The 22,355-nt window shown below is 41.2% G+C and overlaps 1 protein-coding gene across 1 annotated transcript in view; it reads right to left on the reverse strand.

Annotated features, from left to right (window-relative positions):
• Positions 1-22,054, reverse strand: part of CCDC88C (coiled-coil domain containing 88C) — a gene marked incomplete at its 5' end in the record, with an annotated part of 90,871 nt that extends 68,817 nt beyond the window's left edge. The window contains one exon of the mRNA XM_009877970.1: positions 21,946-22,054. Coding sequence (XP_009876272.1) covers positions 21,946-22,054 — 109 coding nt within the window. The remainder of the gene's footprint in view (positions 1-21,945) is intronic.
• Positions 22,055-22,355: the final 301 nt, after the last annotated feature.

Genomic DNA, 22,355 nt, shown 5'->3' on the forward strand with positions numbered 1-22,355 from the left:
GCATTCCCTTTCTGGCTTTTCTATGCTCACTTGTTTTCAAAGGCAAACAACCTTCCCACCTGCAGAGTTGCTGCGTCCTCCTTGGAGGAGGGAACAGTTACCTATATAGAAGAGACACCGTCATTTGCAGTTGACATTTGGCTATTCACAGAGTTTACTGCCAATAATTTGCAGCTCAGTGATGCTGAGTCAGGCGTGACCCATGGGGCAATTACTCGGTCAGGCCACCAGGAACAGCCTCCCTGGTTTTCCCCAACTTGTTGCCACCGAAGTGAGGACAGAAGAGCCTCCTCCTCAGTCCACCCCAAGGAGGCCTTTCACTGGCATCTGATCGCTTTGTAAACTGCCAGCCTGGAGCTATGATGAGACAAAAGGGAACAGTGCCTCACCAGGCTTAGCCCCCAGCTCCCACCCAAGGTAAGTGGGTCCAAGAGGGCACGTCCTCAGCCCCACGACACTGAGGCTTGAGTCCCGTGCTAGGCCATCCCCATCTCAGCCAAGGTCACTTGCTGCTCCTGCCTTCTGGGCGTCACATAGGAACAGAACTACTAGGCTGTATGAGAAACAGATACCGTCATGTTCATGTTCACAAATCCTGGTCCTCATGGGGCACTTCAATCACCCAGACATTTGCTGGAAGAACAGCACAGCAGGGCACCAGAAATCCAGGAATGCATTGATGACCGTTTTCTTCCCCAAGCGGTAGAAGTACCAACAAGAAGGGGTGCCATGCTGGACCTTGTTCTCACCAACAAGGAGGGGCTGGTGGATAATGTGAAGCTTAAGGGAAAGCGCTGGCTGCAGCAACCGTGAAATGCTGGAATTCAAGATCAGAGGGCTGGAACACCTCTCCCACGAGGACAAGCTGAGAGAGTTAGGCTTGCTCAGCCTGGAAAAGAAAAGGCTCCCGGGAGACCTCAGAGCAGCCTTCCAGTACCTGAAGGGGACCTACAGTAAGGCTGGGGAGGGACTGCTCACAAGGGCCTGTAGTGACAAGATGAGGGGTAATGGGCGGAATCTAGAAGAGCACAGGTTTAGACTAGATATAACGCAGAAGTTCTTTACCCTGAGGGTGGTGAGGCACTGGGACAGGTTGCCCAGGGAGGCTGTGGATGGTCCCTCTCTGGAAGTGTCCAAGGCCAGGCAGGATGGAGCACTGAGCAATCTGATCTCGTGGGAGGTGTCCCTGCCATGCAGGGGGGTTGGAACTAGATGATCTTTGAGGTCCCTTCCGACCCAAACCAGCCTATGATTCTGTGATCTACATGCGCATATACAGACACACACATATAGTTGTGCGTGTGTGTGTGTGTATATATATATATATGTGTATATATGTTTCTGTTACTTCTCCCCACTATTACTCTGGAATTGCTCCTCCTACTCAAACCCGGGACAAACAAATTTCTTCTGGGAACACCACAGGATTTGCTATACATAAGATTACCCCATGTTCAAAATTTTGCAGAGAGAGCATTAGGAGTTTTAACCCCATGCCACTCAGCAACAAGCTGGCTTCTTACACAACACTGAAGAGTTAAAAAGTGATAGAGAAAAAGTGACGCTTTGTGTACTTGATAAAGTTTAAGGTTAGTCTTTCAGGATCAGGAAAATACAGTTATTCAAGTTATTTTGAAGCTGAGAATTTATAAAAAAATTAGTTCCTTCAATGCTCTTTTTTTAAAAAAAGTGAAAACTCAAGCATTTTGAACAAGCATGGAAAACCACAACACAAGGTGCTGTGGTACATTAATATTTTAAGTCTGCAACCATTAAAAATCCCCTATGATGAATTTATCCCCTACAAACCTACAAAACCCAGTTACCTTCCACATTCTATTTCATACATGAGAAAAAAAAGAAAAAATAATGGTAAAAAGCCACAAAGTCATGAGTCCACAATTCAAGCAGCAGTTAACATCACAGGATAACAAAGTTCTCCTCACTGTTCCAACTGCACAGTAGGAGAAATAATCATATTCAAGAAGATCTATGGGGAAAAATATTATAAAAGAATGGAAAAAATCACTTGCAACAGCTGCCACAATTTCACCTACACACAGAACAGGAAATAGCCAATACCCCTTTGTGGCAGCTGCTGTGCAAAATTTACTTATCAATGGTAATTCAGACTATGCATTCACACACATATGCATACTTGCACATGCAAACACTCTCTCAAGAAGAATTTTAAGTCTTGCCAGTTCTTAACAGTGGTCCCTTTAAGTATGTGAAACAACTGATTAACCCTGCTTAATACAATCTGTGTAATCCACTGTGAATCTTGCAGATAACTCATAACTGTTAACGTTAATTAACTCAGCAGAGCTTTATCCTTCTTGCTCCCCCACCAGTCTCATATCGAAGACCTCTATTTAAGACTTCTCTTTCGCAACAGCCCTAGCAGACAGCTTAGGCAGAGTTAAGCATCAGTGGGGCAAGCTTCTGATGCAGAAAACATGTTAAATAATTGAAGTGCATTTTTAAAGAATACTTTTGCTCCCCATTATATACTTTTCTTCAACAGCACTTTTCAGTAGTCATAGCACACATAATGCATACAATACCCTATGAACACCCATGATATAGGAAAAAATGTGAAGGGTGCATATGCATTCTAGAAGATCCTTTCTTTATGCCATCTGTCACAGAAACAGAAGTAAGCTGTGTCACTATGTTATTATTAACATTCAGGAAAGATTAACGTCTAATACTCCTGCTATGCCAGTCTTAAGGCTTCTGACCACTGGGTTTTCTATGTCAACAAAACACAATTTGCTCTTAAGCTGTGGTGTTTTCCTGAAAGCAAATTTCAACTACCACGTGCTCATACAAAAGCCTCACCTATAACTGAAAGAAAAAACATTCAAGACCTTGTACTGAATGAGGAAAACCCTAAAAATGGCCACAAAAGCTTCAACACCAGCAAGAGTACCCAAACACAAGGAGTTGCTCTAGCTATAGGCAGAAAAAGCAAAAATATGCATACTACCAAAACCCATTTGTATTACTAGTGTCATTTTTCAATTACACTAGTTAATCTTCAGTGTCTTCCGACTGCGCATGAACGTGTCAGGCACGTTTCTAGGCAGTTTCCAAGCTGCCTCACATGTGGATCCTATCCCTCACCTACATCAGCACAGCTCAGGTTTACTATTTAAGCAACATAATCAAGGGAAACTTAATACGGCATATCGAGTGACTTGTGCTCCCTACCAACCAGACCACGAAACAACAGCAGCACAACTGGGACGGGCCAGCTGAGAGCACTGGAGGGGAGGGTAAATTCCCCAAAAGAATTACTCCAGGCAAGAGCAATTCAAGCCTCAGACTGCAGACAACAGCAACCTCTCCTCCAGTCTAGCACATTGGTGCTGCGCTGCTTTAGAGTTTATATTGTTGTGACTACTGATCTAAGCCTAGCAGTGTTCAAAGCATGCCTGAACCTCCTTGGTAGTCTGCAAGGATTCTGACTCCTAGAAGCAACCTCAGACAAAAATTTTAAAGAGCACTACAATCAAAGAAAGATAGCACATGCAACAGCTTATCAGCAGAGAGAGCGTTTACACCCTTTCTCTCAGCGAAGCACAAAACCTTGGCAAGCAGAGCCAGCTCTACAAGGAAAGGAGCAATGCTAGGTCCACTGCAAACTCTAAAATGTTGACGACGCCAAGTGCTGGAGTAAGGACTCTTGTTCTGGTTTACACATAGCTTTTCACATAACTTATTAAAATAGCTCTGCATCATTGTTTAAACATACTTTGGTGGAGGCATCGAGTTACTCTGACAAACCTGTCTTTTGTTAAGAGCATTCTGAATTGGTTGAGTGATGAATGGCTGATCAGAAACTGGAGCTCTATGGGAATTAGCACAGTCACTCAGCAAAGAAATGCTGCAGTAAAACGATTTGTCTTCTTCAAACCTATAGGAAGAGTTTGCATTTTGAAGCTAGGCACCTGAACTAACGGCCTTACTTCTCAGTGCTCAGAGACCATGCAGCTCCCATTAATTTTCAAGCGAGAAACCAGATGCTTACTATAAATAATCAGAGAAAAACCAGCAGTGATAGCACGTGAGTGCAAGTGTAGCTGCTCTAGCACCTCAGTAGCACAACCTCAATTCATCATTTCCCATATAAGCCGATGTCTGTGTGTCCACAGCATTAAGACATATAGTAAATAGAGTGCTAGAATCAGGCTTTTAAGTTTGAATCTCCAAGCTAAACAATTTCTATTGACAGTGTAAATATGCAAACAATCTGCTAGGTCTCCAAAATTTACTACTGAACTATTAACATACAGTAACAAAAATCAGAATTTCCTCTGAGCTAACCTGCAGTCACTGATGTTGCTTTCTAAGCAGCAACAGAGAAATAGGCACAACTTAAACTGAAAACTAAAAGAGCATTTGCTGTGTTTCAGATTAGGAGATATATGATTCCTTGTGAATTTTCACTGAAAGCCATTCTCACGAGGTAGAGGGAACAGCCCCTTTGAAATTGGCTCAGCACAATGTGGGCAGGAATTAAGCAAACTTCTTCAAACAACTCTGCCAACACCATTCAGCTCCAAGCTGCAAAACTCCTGCTGTTTCAAACTCAGGGCCTCCTGTGAGCAGACTGCTGATTACACCAGGTTGTACGGCTGGTTTTTCATACATGCACAGGGCAGAAGGAGAATGAAACCTGCTCACTGGTTGTGTTAAATAAAGTATTTCACACCACACTGAAGCAAAAGGACACTCTAGTATCTATTCACTCCCTTGGGCCCACACTTAAGAGAAAGTATATTGTAGTATACACTTACTCTGCTCAGTGTGTACACAACTCAAGCAAGTGCTACTGGATGTGCTACTATCGCAAAAGAGAAATGGGGGACAGCACAATGCAAATACCGTATCTCTCCTAGAAAGTGAAAATCAAGGGCTACCATACCAGGCAGCAGCCAGGTCAGCATACACCTCGTTCCACAGGCACCTCAGCATGTGCCCCATCGGGTGTAAGTCGTGGGGGAAAAGAAGCATTTGTGGAAGATACAGACCCTGCAGAAAACTCCTCCCCGTTCAAAAAACAGTTGTTTGGGGTTTTTTTAACGAATTTGAGGAAAGAGGCCTTTGTCACCTAATCAAGTGCAGTCCCCTTGTCTTGTAGTATCACAGCTGTGAATCTCTTAATTGCATCTTTGGTATGCAGAAGGTAAGAAATCTTCATGAAAAGATGACACAAAAAGGCTTCGCTGGTTGGTCATACACAGACATTAGAGTCTTTCCTCAGGGAATGGCCAGTACAGAAATCAGATGTTCAAAATATATTTCCGCCCATATGGTTCAGAGTGATGAATAATGCACTTTGGAAAAGAAGGATGACAAAAATAATACAACGCTGCAGAAGAGCATCCGTCATTTTAAACAAATAACAGGTGGTGACTAAAAATGCATTTTTAATGAGTGCCTCTTTACGAATGCACACAATGCAAAATGGTTTCCACTGCTTTGTAACACATAACTCCTCATTGTGGATTAAAAATATCTCAAGTTATTATAGAACTAGATATGCAAGCAGTTTACTTTCTCTTTGGACATCTCAAAGATTTTTTAAATATTTTTTAAAAAAATACTTAGCAGCCAAACAACATGAACTTTAAATTCTGAACTCTTAATACTCACAGATTCTTTAATTAACACTGACTTTTTTCACTAGGTAAAATTTGTAATTAAATGTTAAAACATAGACTTTGATGTGTGTTTTCAATGCATCTGCCTCTTCAAATGTGATGTTCTTCCCATGTATAAAATTATCTAATGAAGAGGGCAGTCCAGTGGTTAATGTAGAAGACAGTGTTTGTATCCCTGGGTCCAGACAGGCATGGAACACAGATCCACAGCAGTTCTTCAAAGTGAATTGATGCATTCCCAAGCTCTTCACAAACAAGTCTGCATGAAATCCAGTGGCCAAGAATGAGGTACTACACCACAGCAGAAGGTCCTCCTATACCATAAGGTATTAAAACATCATAAGAACCATTCCAGGGTTACTTTTAGAACTGAGAGTAAGCTAGAGAAATTATTATAGAGAACAGTTATCCAAGGTATTTACAAAGCGAGACCATTTCTGCAATGCAAGAAGTCTCAGAAGGATGTCTCAGGCAGTTAATACAGCCAAGGAAATGAGACTTTGTGCTATTAGAGCTACAGCATAATCAAGTATGTTCAGCTAAACCCATACCCTGCTCTGTCTCAGCATAGAGACATATCTCAAGGATTGCAGTTCAAGCAGTTACTGAAGCCTGAATCTTCTCACATGAAGGTCAGTGTTACAGAACGTGTAAATAAAAGTTTTTCTCTTCTCTCAACTGCAGCTGTCTTGTTAATCTCAAAGATGACATAGTCCTCATATATCAGTCACCACTTGAAAGCCCTGATTTATACAGACAGACTTAGGAACACATGGCAGGTTATTACTTCAGCAGGTTGCTTCTTTCTACGAAGCATAATACTCCTTGTAATTCTTAACCGCTTTCCCCCTTGAGGCCATAGAGCATATGTCTTGGGAACTGGAACAGACTTGCTCAGAATATCAAAGGAAAATTACTGACTTGTCATTAAAAAGAGTGAGAGGTAGTAGTTAAACTCTACCCTCTCCTAGTTGGTTCCTTTGGGCAGTAAGTTGGAAAAAAAAAGTTATTACTCTCTGTTTAACAATTGTTTAGATGATATGCTAAAAAAAAATAAACAAAAAAGCTTGTCTCTGCAAACAAGTTATTTTAGGCTGCTGCATATTTAATATTGTATTGTATTAGTCAGTCTGGTTGATCTGTTAGGCACAAACTTCAATTGTTTCCCAAGTTCCAGGAAACCAGTTCACTCCATTCATAATTTCTCTCTGACACAGCACCAGTGTGTGCCAAGGATGAGGAATGCAGAAGGGTCCATATCACATGGAGCGGACGCTGATTAAACAAACTGTGAGTGCCTCAACTGACACAAAAACCTCCCTCTCTCCCCACCCTCACAACAGTAAGTGTAGCGAGTGGACCTCAGTTAAGAGCCCAATTCTGCCTTTTTATGAATACACAACCTCCCTGAGGCCTTGATTTGCATCAGAGTACAAAAAATTTCAGATCTTTTCCTAACTTAAGACTACCAGAAGGAGCCGAGAATACCCTTCTAGCAGACTTCCCTGAGCACCCAAGAAGCACTGCACTGTAATTCCAGCCCAGCATTTGAACCCTTCTTTGCATACACAGGGTAACTGAATGACACATCTTACGCTAGCCAGCTAGATGCTGATGGTACAATCAAAGAAAAACTCTGAGACTTACTACACTAGTGTATGTAGGGAGGAGCTGCCTTCTTGAAGCAGCTGACCAGGACTGCAGTTTCCAATGTAATACCTGGGGGGAAAATAGCTTCTGTCACTGTGTTCAACCCTATCAACTATAGAAATTCAATCCATTAAGTGGAAGAGGAAAGTCTGTTCCATGGGAGCTTCCTTTTGTACCGCAAAACAGCAAGACTGTCAGAATAACCAGAAAACAGCCTTCTGCAAAGCTCTGGTCTCTCGAGGAAGTATAGGTGTCAACATTCACAGGAGAACACTTTAAACTGAGTTTACTGTATCTGATGAGGGGGTCACAGCTCCGAATGGTGGACTCTCTGTTGCTGTGTGTCATATACCTTACATGGCTTAAACTGACTTGGAAATGCTTTATGCCCACCACAGTCTAAGCATAATCTGACAGATGGAGAGACTGAATTCTCAGAATCTATCACTCAGTTGAGAGAAAGCTTGTGCTGCGAGTGCTGGAAAATTTGGGAAGCCGTTGCTGGAATGCATGTTTCAGAGTTCATAGGTGTTCATGCTTCAGGCAAGTCAAAGTCACTGTCAATATCAACAAATCTATCCAGCAATAAAGCAGAAATTTCTAAGATGTTGGGCCAATAACTGCCATGAACTCAGCAAACAAGATTATATCTCAGATTTTGCCCTTCTCCTAAGTAAATCTATTAACACCTAGGTATTCTAGGATCAGGGCATTCACAGTCTCTTCTTCTGACAGCTGTTCCATTTAATGAATTTTACATGCTTAACCTATTACATATAAGACACACAGATGTGTCTTGATATCACTTTACCTTGTTTTCTAGAACTCGCTCTTTTCTGCTCTTCTTACAAGTGCCCCAAACAAAATATTTCAGGTCAAGTTAAACATTTCACCCAGTGTCTGGGAAGGTAGGAAGAAGGATTTAAATTAAAAAAAAAAAAAAACAACATAGGCCTAGTTGAAAGTAGAATAAAAAATTATCACAGTGAACAAAGAAGTCTTTAAAAATCACTACTATTTTTTCATATCTACTTTTTCTTAGTGTAGGATCAAACTAATGTTTGAAATGTTAAAAAACCATTGCATTAAACACCTTGAAAGCATCTTACATCTTAACTGACTAGTACGAAATACTTAGAAATATTTTTTGTTGTTTCAGCTCTTCTCCCTTATACTCAGGCGCACTTCATTACAACCCTCAGACTAACTTGACGGTACAACAAGTCTCCATGGTGAGGAAGGAGTTCCAGGTGTCTCCACACTCTTCTCCCTTTTGCAATTTGTTGGTACATTAGGCAGGACCCATTCCTTATCATGCCAGCAAAGAAAAAACAACGGTTGTGCAGACTCCAGCGAAAGATTACTGGGGTTATCAACCACCCCTCATCACTGGCACCAGCAGACAGAGAACAGGGAAGCCACCGCAGGGTCACAGCATACACCCCCACAGTGCATTTACTCTTACTGAAAGGATAAAAAGCAACACACATACAGTTCAAAAAAGTAGCCTTTGATGCAAATTCTTGATATAAGTGGTTTGGGGATGTTTGTTTGTTTGATGTGGGTCACGTTTTTGGTTTGTTTTTATTTAACGTCTTTCTTTGGGGATGAAAACTATAAGCATTGGAGTATTTCCCCAGCTTTTCCCTGCTTACAAGAATGTATCTTTCTGCAGCACCTCTCCACCAGTTACACAAGCACAAAAAATGCAAGCAGAAGTGCAACATTATTTACTCATTTTTTGACTATAATGACTTAAATCTAGAGCTAACCTGATAACCGTCTTTGGCATAATGGTCAGATAACCACTTTAAAATCTGATTCACCTACGCAAAAGTATCACACACAACCAGTAAACCATAACCTCTGGTTTCATGGTGCTGCAGATGTACATTAAAAACTGCCACAGAAAAAGCTTATTTAAAACAAATGTACTGAATTCATCTGCTTGTCACCACCTTTGCATACTAAATATGGTTGGTGAAAGCAGCCAAGACTCCAGCATGCTAAAGTTTTAAGTTAGGAATTGCATGCTACCTGTTACAAAAAGCCGAATAAATCAGGAATTTGTTTATGTTTTAAGCATTATTCTGCAGTGTTTAGCCAATTAAAAAATTACTCTACACTATTAACTTTCTTGACTTACAAAAGATACTTTGAGGAATTAAGATCAATGCTGTCTGGCGGGAGAGATCTGCACAAGTATCAGTAAGATCAAGCTAGTCTGGTTTGGGGTTTTGTTTTGTTTTTTAAAAAGTATTTAATACTTAAGGTTTTCCCTTTATCAGGAGGTTAAGTCATTAGTTACCAATGTATTTCTACTTGTTTATAAGCAAACTGAAAAGAAACTTTAACTGTTCTGTCCTTTACAAATGAGTGACAGGCCTGACTGCAAAGTCTTCACACTGGAAAAGTAGAGCGGGTCTGACTGTTCTAAAAACACCTGCTTTTTACACTGTCATGTCAACTCAGCTCTCTTATCCCACTAGCAGTTTGGTCAGAGTGTTCAAAGCCTCCACAACCAAGACTCCAAAACCAGGTGCCCTGCTAAGCTCAGGAGTGGGAAAGGAGGTCAGGATGAGTCCTTCTGCAGGTAAACACACAGTTGCCATAAACACTGCAAAATCTCCAAGTACTGACAGTGTGATAAATACCTTGACATTGGTATAAGCTGCTATACGCTGTCAAGGAGAAGAGCCAAAACAAACCACGGCCTGGCAGACAACTCTGGTTTCACAATATCTAAGCACATCAAAGCAAAACTGCTTCAAGACCCTGCCATGCAAGATGCTCGGCATCTCAAGCTGCATGGAGTCAGCCCGAGAAAATCAGCGCCGCCTAAAATCAGGTCCTGTGCCATGCAAAGAAAGTGCGATTCCAAGTTAACCGAGATGCTTTAAGAAACAAGAAGCCAAACTGCAGCTGCGCCTTACACGAGACAAGTCTTCAAGCAGTAACAAGTGATTTGCAGCAGTTTAAATCCCTCAACTGCATAGAATCTGGACACAGCAATTTCAAAAGAGAAAGGGCTAAGTGAAAAAGGGAGATCAAAAACACCTTTCCTGTCAAGCTCAACCAAGTTTGGGAATTAAAACAGAGCACTCTGGTTTAGTTTCTTCTGCTTGACTGAAAGCTGGGAGCTAGATTAAGTGCCAGAGCACTGAAGTGTAAGCAAGGCTTCTAATAATGGCAGCTTTTGTAGTCCTCTACTACGGACTCATTCCTTCTGCATGTAAAGATACATCCACATGCTGTTCAGATAAGCATTTGCACAAACCTTGAAAACAAAGACAAAGCCTTCAATACTGACACGCAGTTTTTTCATATTCAGGAAAACACAGAACACACATGGTGGGCTTTTTTGGTTTGGTTGTTAGTTGGTTGGAATGGTGAGGTTTTGGTTTTGGTTTTTTTTTCTTACTCTTTTTGTAAGATCATAACTGAAATGACCTTACATTAAAAGGCAACTCCTTGTAGTTAAATTGTAATACTGTTTTGAAGTGACTGAACAGTCTCGAAAGACTCCAAGTAACTCAGGTAACCAATCAAATTAGAAGTTTTTGGTTTTTGTAAACAACAAAAAGTGAAGCGTGCTCTACTTCCAACAAAATTACTTCTCAAGACTCATTCTGTTTCTCTGGAACCCACATCCTCAAAAATGAGCCTTTTAACATGCATAATAAATCTGCATTTAATACCAAAACTTGAAAAGCAATTCACCTCCTTCTAGTTTTCAGTGCTAAATACTTATGCCTCCCATGGGACCCCAGTTACTTAGCTTTACTGTAACACATCTGCTCCAAAATGAACCAGGAATTAACCTCAGTACCATCCTCTCCTTCTCTTCTAACACACACTGCATGCTGAGCAGGCCTTTCTGCAATATGAATTTGATGCTGCACACCCTTACAGACACCCTTCCAGTGGATATACTACAGATGGGATCACCATTTAAGAAAAAAAAAAATAAAACAACAAACAAAAAGACAGCAACAACAAAACCAACCACAAACCTTTTTAAAGTGCCACAGGGAATTTATCTATCTTCTTTTGCTTCTCAGCCCTACAGCAAACAATTTAGATGGTTTTGAAATCAGTTCTTTAACATCAGGTAAATAAAGGTGACTTTTTCTAGAGGAACAACACTACATATTGTAGTTTAAAAATATTAATAATCCACTACATCATTTTCAGAGGACAGGAAATGTTTTAATGGAATTCATACAACATTTTTCCTTTGTGTGAAGACCACAAGTCTCTCCTACCACCCCCCAAAGGAGCAGATGTCTATCACTTCTCTTGATCACCTAACAAGCACTAACAACGTCATTCCAAGTCTAAAAAACAAATTAAATAAATATCTAGAGACTTTTAATAATGCTAATTATGAAAGAGAACAGACAGTGACAGCTCCACAGGGGCCATTTCAGGCTGCTGAGCTGATTTTTATTTAGGCATTTTACTGGCCATATGAGGACCCAGCAGAATTTAAACACTTAACTCCCCTTCAGCTCCACCTCTTAATCATAATGGGAAATGGGAAAGGTACCAGCTCACACAGAGCTTATATTCAAAGAAACCATCTAAACAGCTCTAAAAAAGGGCATTCTGCTTGCTTAAAGTACAGTGTACACACATATTAATTTGCTGCTTTATTTGATCTTTAGAGCTTGTTTTTCAAATCCTTCCTTGGAAAAAAACAACGTATTTGCAAATGGGAGATATATGCATGCATCAGCAAGAGACAGCATTTCAATTTCTGTGCCTTCATAAGCAGGTGCCTTTCCTAATTTGTGCTTACTTTACACCACATAAAGTAAGAAATGCACCTTTTCCCATGGCTTGTCTTCAGCGAAGAAACCAGCACACTGAAACTCCCTCCAGAGACACACTCGGAAATGTAAATCCCATCATTTTGTGGGATTTAGTAAGGGTACGCGACTCCACAACCTCCATGCATGGTTCTTGGCCCAAGAGCATTCACGTTTGCCAGAAGTACTGGAGGTCAACATAAACTCAAGCAGACAATGCAAGTGACATTTTTAAAAGTAAATATAGCTCTGCATTTGGATACAATGCTCTATCCAACATCTCCCACGCATTTCGGAAACTGATAATCATTCCTTCAAAATGACAGACAAGCACTGCTTTAAAATGCATCTCAAATATCCGTCTTGGAAGATAGCACACCATGGAAGAATGGCTTATAGGTCTAATAAGTCAATATATAAAAAAAAAGAAAAAGCAGGGTACAAAAAGGTGAGAGTTCGTTACAGACCTTTGTAACAAAAACTAATCACAAGGCTGTTGGAGTGGAAAGCTGCGGCACAGAGACACCCTTGCGCACCCCGCACCACAGGGTCACCCCAAGTTGCTGGAACCGACAGGAACAAGCCTTGACACCGAACCTTAACCCGGAGTCAGAGCTGTGCAAGAGCAAGACTGCAAACCGAATCTCGTGTGTCACAATATAGCATGTGACAATAGCCTCAGTAAAAGGCACACTGGATTAAACAAGACTTTAACAGACAGAACATGCACATAAAATAGGGACACAAATCATTAGCATTTGCTACCTGCCATTAAAAAGCAGAAATTATTTGCTTTGGGAACTGCTATTAGGGGGGTTGTGTTGCAGTCATACTTTATCCGGTTGTGGAATCCATCATCTTGTCTCTTTAAAGACTTTTTAAGAAGTGACTAAATGACATGGAATTATTTACAGAAACGTAAGCAATAAAGCAATGAAACTTTCATTTATTAGTGTCTTTTAGCAAACGTTAATCTCAAAGCTATTTTCAGCTACAAGTGGCATGCAGGCTACTTTTTAACTTAGCCAAAATTGGTAGGCTCTACAAAACCTAGCTCCTTCCTTCACAAAATTTCAGCTGACGAAAGTGGGACACTTGCCCGATACTCAGGCAGCAGGACTGAACGTGGCTGTCTGGTGAGACTGTCTGACCAGTGACTTAAGTCTTAAACCTAATATCCAAAAATACATATGTAGTAGCAGACTGAAATACCCTGTGGCTTTAGCATCAGTAATCAGAGCAATAGTCGAGGAGATTAACATTAGGCCTTGGCTTTCATTAAGAGAAGCCACACACACTCTCGCATTACCCTTTTTAAAGCCATATAAAGGACAGAGCTAACGGGTTCTGTAATTCAGACATCCCAAGAATTGTTTTCAATTCACATGTCAGAGGTTAAGTAAATACTGCTGTGTGGGAACCAAACGGCTATTCCATACTGTAAAATTTTTACAGGTCACCTCTGTCTGCCTATTTTAGGACACTGCTCCTCTCTTGGCTCAGCTTCTTCATTTGTCTGCACAGTAAATTCACACCCCTCTAGCTTATTAAGCAAAACAAAGACAAGACTGCACAGACATATGCCAGCCTATTCCGCTCCTTCCCATATTCTAGCTCCAGGAAATTATAGGCAATAAAGTTGTTTAAAAGCCAACCTATTCTCTTCCATCTGTTTGAGGTCACTATTTCATTCTCTCTTAAAATGCACGTGGAGGCACAAGGGAAAAAAACGTCTCTTTAAGCTCAGTCCTCCATTAAAGTTCCAGACATAATTTAATATAACAGTTGAAATGCATCCTAGAATCACAGCCAGTAATCTCAATTAGGTGTCCAAAAGCACGCTAGTAACCACCTGAAATGGTTATTTCTCACCGACCTGGGAACACTGACCTCCGCAGAAACGTTTGCCTAGTTCTTCTGGAAATGAGCAAGACAGTTCTCACTAAAAAAAAAGCATCAGACAGTCTGGCTAGTGTCAAGGAGTCATCTGTGTCAGCCTCTTTCTCACTGAAACATTTGATAACAGCATCTATACAAAACAGTCAATTTCTGTGATTCTTCTTATGTTCGTTCCACTTGCAGCAGAACAATACCTCTATTTTCAGGTGAAGGACTAAAAGACTAACATCACTGGTTCAGGATTTCCCAGAACATCTGTGCCCAGGTCAGTCATTCCCTTGCCTTGTGCCCACCACTCCAGTAACAATGTCTTTGCAATACCAGTCTTATATGCAACCTTCATGTCTCATGATCCTGCTACTGTAGAACAGAAAAGTCTAACTCAAAACATTTTTGTTGTTGCAGAACCAAGAAGGTCTCATTAAGCTAAGTACTGCATAAATACATATAGACAGTCTGTGCCTATAGCAAGTTTAACTAGAGAAGTAAAACGAAGAATAGGAGTGGAAATAATACAGAGCTAACAAGGTCCTACTCCAGGTTGTGCCAGTGGCAAAAACCTCCTGAATCCTAGCCCACTGCCTTACTGAAACACAGAGCATCTCCACAACAGGGCCTTAGCACCAACTTATTTGTCAGACCAACTTACTGCAGACTTGTGAAAATGGCAGAGAGGCTCAGTGGCCGTCTTCCATTGCTTCTTTGTGCAGCTGTAACTTAAGGCCACAAGAACACACACGCTACCTTTGGTAGCTACAACAGTACAATTGCCAATGCAGAAACAATTAAGGAGAGTGCATGCATACAGCCTGCTCAGCTGAACAGAAAACGGGAAGAACATATACTCAAGGAGTTTGTGAGATCAGTAAAGTACTTGAATTAGAATGAGTTTATCTGCTGAAGCTTCCAATGTTTTGCCCTTGAGAAAGCTGACATTCTTGGTTAATAATCTGGGAATTTAAAGCTCAAGAAAATGAGAGGTTCCTCCTAAGCCAAGCTGCTAAATTAAGACCTCTAGGGAACAGGAATCAAAGGAAAACAGTCACCAAGGCACACTGTATTTTAACACATCAAATGGACAAGGCTAGCAAAAAAAAGGGTTATTTTTATCTAATTCAGTAGGCCATTGTGGGTTCAAACTCTCCTGCTCAGAAGAGAGGAATGATTTTTGACTTAAGGATGTGCACATTTATGTGCATTTCTAGCATTCTGGTGTTTACATTGCTAAGAGCTGGATTACTAGACCACCAGAACTAGCCTGCCTAGTAGGCTAAGATTTCAATCCATGAAAGAGGACACTGCTACTTCCAGAACTTTATTTACAGCTTAAGTAGAGTTGCCAGTCCATAATTTGTGCCCAAATCTGCCGCTCCAAGTTTCAATTCCTCTCTGCAGTCCAGTCAAGAATTCTAAACCTCACTCAAGCTTCAACTACAGAAGCAGGAGTTGTATATTGATCTGGAAGCTGTTATTGCAAGACCTTCACTGACCCACTGGGAGAAATAGCTTTTGCTGGTTTGAAGACAAACCAGGTTTTGCTGTTTGAAGACAAAGTGATCTCTCTTTTCCATACGTTAGAAACAAAACTACTCGCAGCAACAGCAAAACTCACAGGAAGCTAAGTCCCTTTAACATGCCTGATAAAAACCCTGCTGCTTGTACTTGTTTTACACAAATATAGGGCAGCCAAGTAAAAGGACGCAGGTCTGAAGAAATATTCCTTAAAAGTAAGGCATCCTTGCTCACTATTATCTCCGAGCCCAGCTAAGTGAGTTTAGGTGGGAAGGGCAGGATTTGTGGCGATATGAGGTCTCTACAAATTCAGTGTTATTCTCATATTTACTCTCCCACATCTTCAATGGAAATGCTAAAAGTTATGAGTTTCTTACTGAATCTCCACAAACCACACAGTCACAACTAGTTTTAGACCTCTCAGTAATTTTTTTTTTAAATGAAAATATATTTCCAACCTATTTAGAAACATGAGGCAATTTGCTAGGTATTTGGTAGCCACAACTGCGGGGAACGCAGGCAGCAAAAATAGAGGCATGACCACACTGCAGCATTTCTCATCCACATACTCCAGATATGGACATAATATCCATGGAGAAATAACTACATTCTTTTTTTCTTTTTCTCTTCATCAGCCTCAAGCTTTTAATGTAAATGGCAGAAATTTTTGCTTGGAAGTGCAGTATATACTGTTGGAGTGATTACTGGTTTGAAAGTTAGGAAACTAGCTGACATCAAAACAGATATTTTAATAATTTTTTTAATAAACTGGTATCAAAGTGATTTTTAGTTCCTTAGAAAAACACTAAACTCAAGGATTGACACATGAGCAGAAGAGCACAGCAAAGCCACTTCAAACTTGCCCTGCCAGCCTGCCTTCAGTCTCTTCCAAAACTCTCTAGGAATGCGCGTGTTCTCCAAGCGCTGCAGACATTAGGGCAGCTGCTCTTACACAAGCACTTCAGGTACCGACACCTACAGGATTTATGTATTCTGGACAGCATGGCAAAGGCATAGGCCAACACCCCTCAGATTTTCTGGCTTTCTTCTTCCACCATCTGAAGTGACAGAACCAGCAACAACAATAGCTCTTGCACAGACTGTTGCAGCTTACAGCTGGTTTTGTGCAGTGCTGGTTTTTTCCTAAACATTGCCAACAAACTCTGCCAGAAACAGGGATAGGGCCACACCACTGTGAAGACAGTTACCACAGCTGGGATTAATCAGCATTTCAAAAAGTAGCACAAGACCCTGCAGAATAAAGGCCAGAACAACTCACTGTCAACAAGGTCTTCTAGTGCTCACATCTAACTACATTAAAGCCAATCTAATTGCACCAGTAGATAAGCCTTAGTGGAGCTCACAACAGAAGCACTGCAAAGTGAAGGCCCACCTCAGAAATAGTAAGGTGTAAGGCAATTTCATCTGTGTTGCAGTGAGTTAGCCAGTGTCAGCTTAAGGACCAACATTCCCAACTATGATCTATCAACACAAGGCAGACGGCTGTTCCACACACACACTGGTTAGCTGTAGGTATCCACTAGAATCCACCCCTTTGATGAGGATGCACAACATCTGCATCACTGAGAAGTGGATGAGCATCTCTTCTCCAGTACCCTTCTACTGACCCCTTTAATCAACATCCACACTGCAGTTACGGACAGTAACCTGTAATTCTCTGTACTAAGCTATTCCCTACAAAACTATTTTGAATGCCAGTTTAAAGACAGACAAGTGTCTGAAATCACTCAGAGCAAGAAGAGATAGATAAAACTCACTCAATGAGCAATGAACACATCCCACCATGCTCAGCCTTTTTCCAAGACATGGCACCAATTCCAGAAGGTTTATGACCAGCTGTTTCTCCAGTAAACCAGTGCTGTAAGTTATTAAATGCAATTAATGACAGATTCTCTTGAATGCTCATGAAATCCCACAGCAAAATGAGCCACATACCTGCTTTCAAAAGACGGGCCTCTCAAGAAAATAACAGACGTGCAAAGGTGCAACCACTCAGACTGAGAAATGCAGAGATGTTGCCCATTACCACTAGTAACAAACATCATATATCCAATTAGAAAAAAGCCACGACCAAACTCCCCTTTTTAAGAGTTGTGACATAACTTTCTTCCTAGTAGCCATCAGCAATCCAATTTTACACAGTTTAAAATTGTGAGAAAATTGCTAATGAATAAATCCAGTTTTCAAGCTTCTAAAAATTAGATGTTATTTGAACTAGAAAAAGAGTTCTCCATTGTATTTATATCTCTCAAGTTATGCCTGCTGAAACACAGATAGGAACTGACCTTATGGCTCAAATCAAAGCCAAATTCCACCAATAACCCGATTTGTTCAGTCATTCTCAGCACAGACCCTCAGAGATCAAGAAAGTCCCAGCACTGGACAATACCTCAATTCACACCTGTGGATTAGACCTGTCTGTGTTATCTTAAGTAATATTATCTGTGTTAATAAGAATTCTGCTTTAACAAAGATATTAGCTATAAAAATATATAAGAAATCTGATATTAGATACGGTGATACTAGACATATCTGAAATGTCAGCTAGCTTCTGAATATCAGTTAATTTTAGCAGCCACTTACGTCACCCTCCTCAGATATGGTTTACAGTACCATGCATTCACATCATATTCTTGACTGCATCCTGCCCAGGGCAGAGAGGGACAAGTATTCTTTCATACCTACCAAGGTCCTTCAGTAAAACCTGAGGTAGCATTTTCCTCATTCTAGGACACCTGGTTTACCCAATTCAGTAACTAAGCCACAAATTTGACTTGGGTCCATTAAGCGAAAGGGAATGTAAAATGTCAAGGCCAACACTGTATTTTTAGAGCTTTTGTTTCTCCTGAGGAAGCAGCAAATTCATGTTCCTATTGTTCCTCAGGAACTCCCTCCCCACATTTCAGTCTGCAACCAAGTTCAATTGCATATTTTCAGTCATTAATACATTACTCTCATTTTAACTAAAGCTAATGTATTAATATTACTTCATCAACCAATGCCCAGAATCTCAACCTACTGAAAAACATCTCCAACATACAAGACAGAAGAGGCCTAACAATATTTAATATATTCCAAAGCATCCATTGGGTTGTATGTTGAAAAGAAAACTAGTGAAAGCTACTTGAATCCTACAACGCAAGAAATCTTCCAAATATTAGTACACATATTAGTACAAATATTAGAGACATTAGTACAGATACAGCATCATACTCAGCCCCAATCACCACAGCTCAGTTACAACATAGATGACCTTAACTCCTCCCAGGCTATGGAAAGTTGAAGGCTGCACACACCCACATGAAAGGGAATCTCAAATTAGTACTGAGACCTTGGATTTGCCCTGAATATAAAATTGTGACAGGGACAAATAAGTTTATTGTATAATGTTATTACCAAAAAAAGAGAAAGTTATTTTATTATTAAGCTTTGCTGTACTTAAACCTTTTCAGAACCAAACACAAAGAATGATCAGCTCTCAACTGCTGTGTTTACATACAGTGCTGTCATGGGTTTGAATCTGGTGGGGAGTTTTTTGTAGAAGTGGGGGATGACTCGTGCGAAACTTGGGAAGCCTCCCCACCCCTAGGCAGGAGTCAGACCGGCCAGGGCCAGGCCAGTCAGCACCTCTGCCATCAAGGTATTTAAGAGGTGACCACGTTGTTCTTTTTCTCTCTTTTGGTTTCGTCTTGTTTTGAACTGCCCTGTCTTTAACGTTGGGGAGTTTTTCTGTTGGAAGAGGGGAAGGTGAGAGGAGAACAAAGGAATGTCATCCTGAGAAGAAAGAGGGGAAGAGGGAGAGAAGAGTCCCAGAGGAGAAGGAGAGGCAGAAAGCTGCCAGAGCAGGACCTTTCCCTGAACCCCTGTGATGGCTGAGATGGCAGGAAGGTGACTGCCTGCCAGCTGAGGGAATTGAGGCAGCGAGAACGTCCAGGATGTGTCTGTACGTGCAGAGCCCCATGTGAGAGGGGAGAGAGACTGAGCATCAGTGGAGGACATGCCCAAAGTGATCTGGCGCCCTGAGGGGCTCACGATGAGGAAGAGGATTGCCTCCTGTGAGGTGGACACCACACAGCAGGAAGGAGAGACTGCGAGGGGCCCTCTTTCTCAAGGAGGAGCTGCCATGGACAACGAACAGTGGCCAGATGGATGCATCCCCCAGCTCCCTTGCATTGACAGCGGGGGAGGAGGTAGCTGGAAAGATAGGAGGGAGGGGGGCTGAAGTGCATTTAAGATTGAATTGTATTTATTGATGTACTCCTCTCATTATCCTACTTCATAAATGGTGGTGGTGAATAAAATCTAGGTTTTTCTTCCCAGGTTGCTCTGGTTCTTTACCTGTCATCTTAAATGGTAGATTATTACTCTCCCTATCCTTAATTTCAAACCTCTGGGCCTTTTCAGTTGAATTGTCTCCCTCCACATCACTGCGGAAATGGCAGTGGGTGGAGGAGAGAGCTGAAGACCGCGTGGTTCTTTGTCCCAGTCGGCTTGAACCACAACAAGTGCATAGTCTTCAGGCAGCAAGATTCATAGTACTTAATCTATGGACTACAGCAGGACCATCACCATTATGTCTGCCACTGCAAGCCTGAGCTGCTGTTTCCCAGTGAAAACTCTGCATCTTAACCTATTTTCGCTACGAGTTACGCTAGCTTTATTGGATTATGATTTCACAGCTCAAGAGCTAGTTCAACAAGACAGGGAGCAATACATCACATGATTCTGAATCACTTTTCTTTTTTCCTGACACTGATCTCTCTTCAGGTGCTCTTAAAAGAGGTCAGATTATTGGCTCCAAAAGAAGAACTCACATGAATAAAAAGCTTTAGAGCTTCAACACCTGAAAGCCTAGACTCTCAGACTGCAAATCTTGTGGGGATGAGAGAGGGAGAAGGGATAGTCGTGTCCCTGGTCCTCTTTGCTTGTAGACTCCACATACATTTACACTATTCAGTGGGTTACAAAGAAAGCAAGAAAAAAATGCAACAACAACCAACCAAACCAAAGCCCTTCAGCCTCTAGTTATAATCAAATGGAATTTCCCCCTAGAAGTCACAAGTCTCAGGAATGACATCACATTTCATCAGCATCTCCAGTTCTCAACAACTGAAACACAGGTCAGCTGTCTTCAGAAATACATGATACTCTCCTACATCATCTCAAACTAGAACTTGCACAGATGAGCCATCCACCCCATCTGACTTTTTCAGAACCTCCTCTCTCTTTAGGCTTCCCTAAGCAAGTCCAGAAGGACAGTAGTGGTAATAACATGGAGTGGCAGCAGGCAAGCTCCAGAAGAGAACAGCATCAAAAAGCACTACTGTAGTTAAGCATCACATCTCTTTTGCGTTTTGAAAACAAAGCAAATACTATATATATACAGAAGAGATGAAGTATCCAGAATGAACAGACTGACATCAACTCCTACAGCTTAGTTTTGTTCATTATGATTGAGACACGTGTGCAGAGGAATATTTTTACAGTCCTCAGTGGTTTCACTCTGGTTTATACCACATAGCATTCAAATCTGGCAAAAGATGCATAAAAGGAAACAGAACAGTCACCCACCCACTAAGGAGTCTAAATATAAACAACGGTGTGCATACAGAAATTCTATTTACAGTGATCGAATTCACTCCTATGGCTTTCCAGCAGCATCCAACACGTATCTAAGTCTGCAGAAGTGCTCAGCTGTCACCACCGTGGTCTTAGGGGAGCACTATTACAGCAGAAGAAAGCTGATGGTCAGGGCACAGCTGCCATCTAAGAGGACTATCTGTGAGAATTAGCAGTCATTCTTGCACTTAAGTCTCTTAGAGAAGGGGTTCAGAACAAACAACTGCTTTAACACCTAAGAACAGACACACAGTGTAAGAAGACTACCTTCAAGATAGGCACAATTTTTTCCTAATTAACAGTGTATCAACTTGAGGTTTGTACTTTAGCATTAAGGACATTTCCTCATAACAACTTATTTTCTGGCAGACTCTTTAAGAGAAGACTCATTTCAAACAAGATTTATACCCAGATACATTACCCCAACTTCAACAAACCGCTTCACACACACACACACCCCCCACAGCCACACCACAAAAGAGCCTTTTTACTACACATATCTCCAAGTGCTATCGCACACTTTGAGCACAATTTCTTCTACTTTTTTTAAAAAGGTGGTGGGCAGTAGCCTCTGATCGTAAGGAATTGAGAAGGTACCCACACCGACATAAGGAAAGCATGGCTCAAAGTAATTCTACACAAATACAATTTCCTCTCTGCTTCTTGTAGCAAGGTTCTCTTTGACCCACCGGCCCTTGCACTAGCAGAAAAATCAATCAATCAATCACCACAGACCAATGAGCAGAGAGCAGAAATCTCACCTGATAGTAAGTCTTTATGTTTCTGACTAAGATGGTCAGGTTTTGAACCCGAAGATAGGTGTCATTATTTACATGCTTGTTGACGCGCTGGTTGGTTGGTCGAGGATCTCTGTTAAAGAGGAAAAGAAAATAAAGTATTACTCATGTTCTTGGTGCTAAGATTTAGCACCTCAATAATGTACCATTAGGAAAATCTTTAAAAATTTACCTGTTGGATGTGCTGACATAATTATACAAGATACATACACATTAACTCATGACAGAATGAGCTCATTACCTTTGCACCTATGTTTAAGTTGGAAATCTTCCTGCACACCACAAAGTAACCTACTTTAGGTTAACTCACACAGCAATTTGGGGCAGCTTCTCTCCTTATTTATACTTCCCCCTCAGAAAGTGTATATTTAGTT

Source organism: Apaloderma vittatum, unplaced genomic scaffold, assembly GCF_000703405.1.
Source record: "Apaloderma vittatum isolate BGI_N311 unplaced genomic scaffold, ASM70340v1 scaffold3671, whole genome shotgun sequence".
In the NCBI taxonomy this organism is placed as follows: domain Eukaryota; kingdom Metazoa; phylum Chordata; class Aves; order Trogoniformes; family Trogonidae; genus Apaloderma; species Apaloderma vittatum.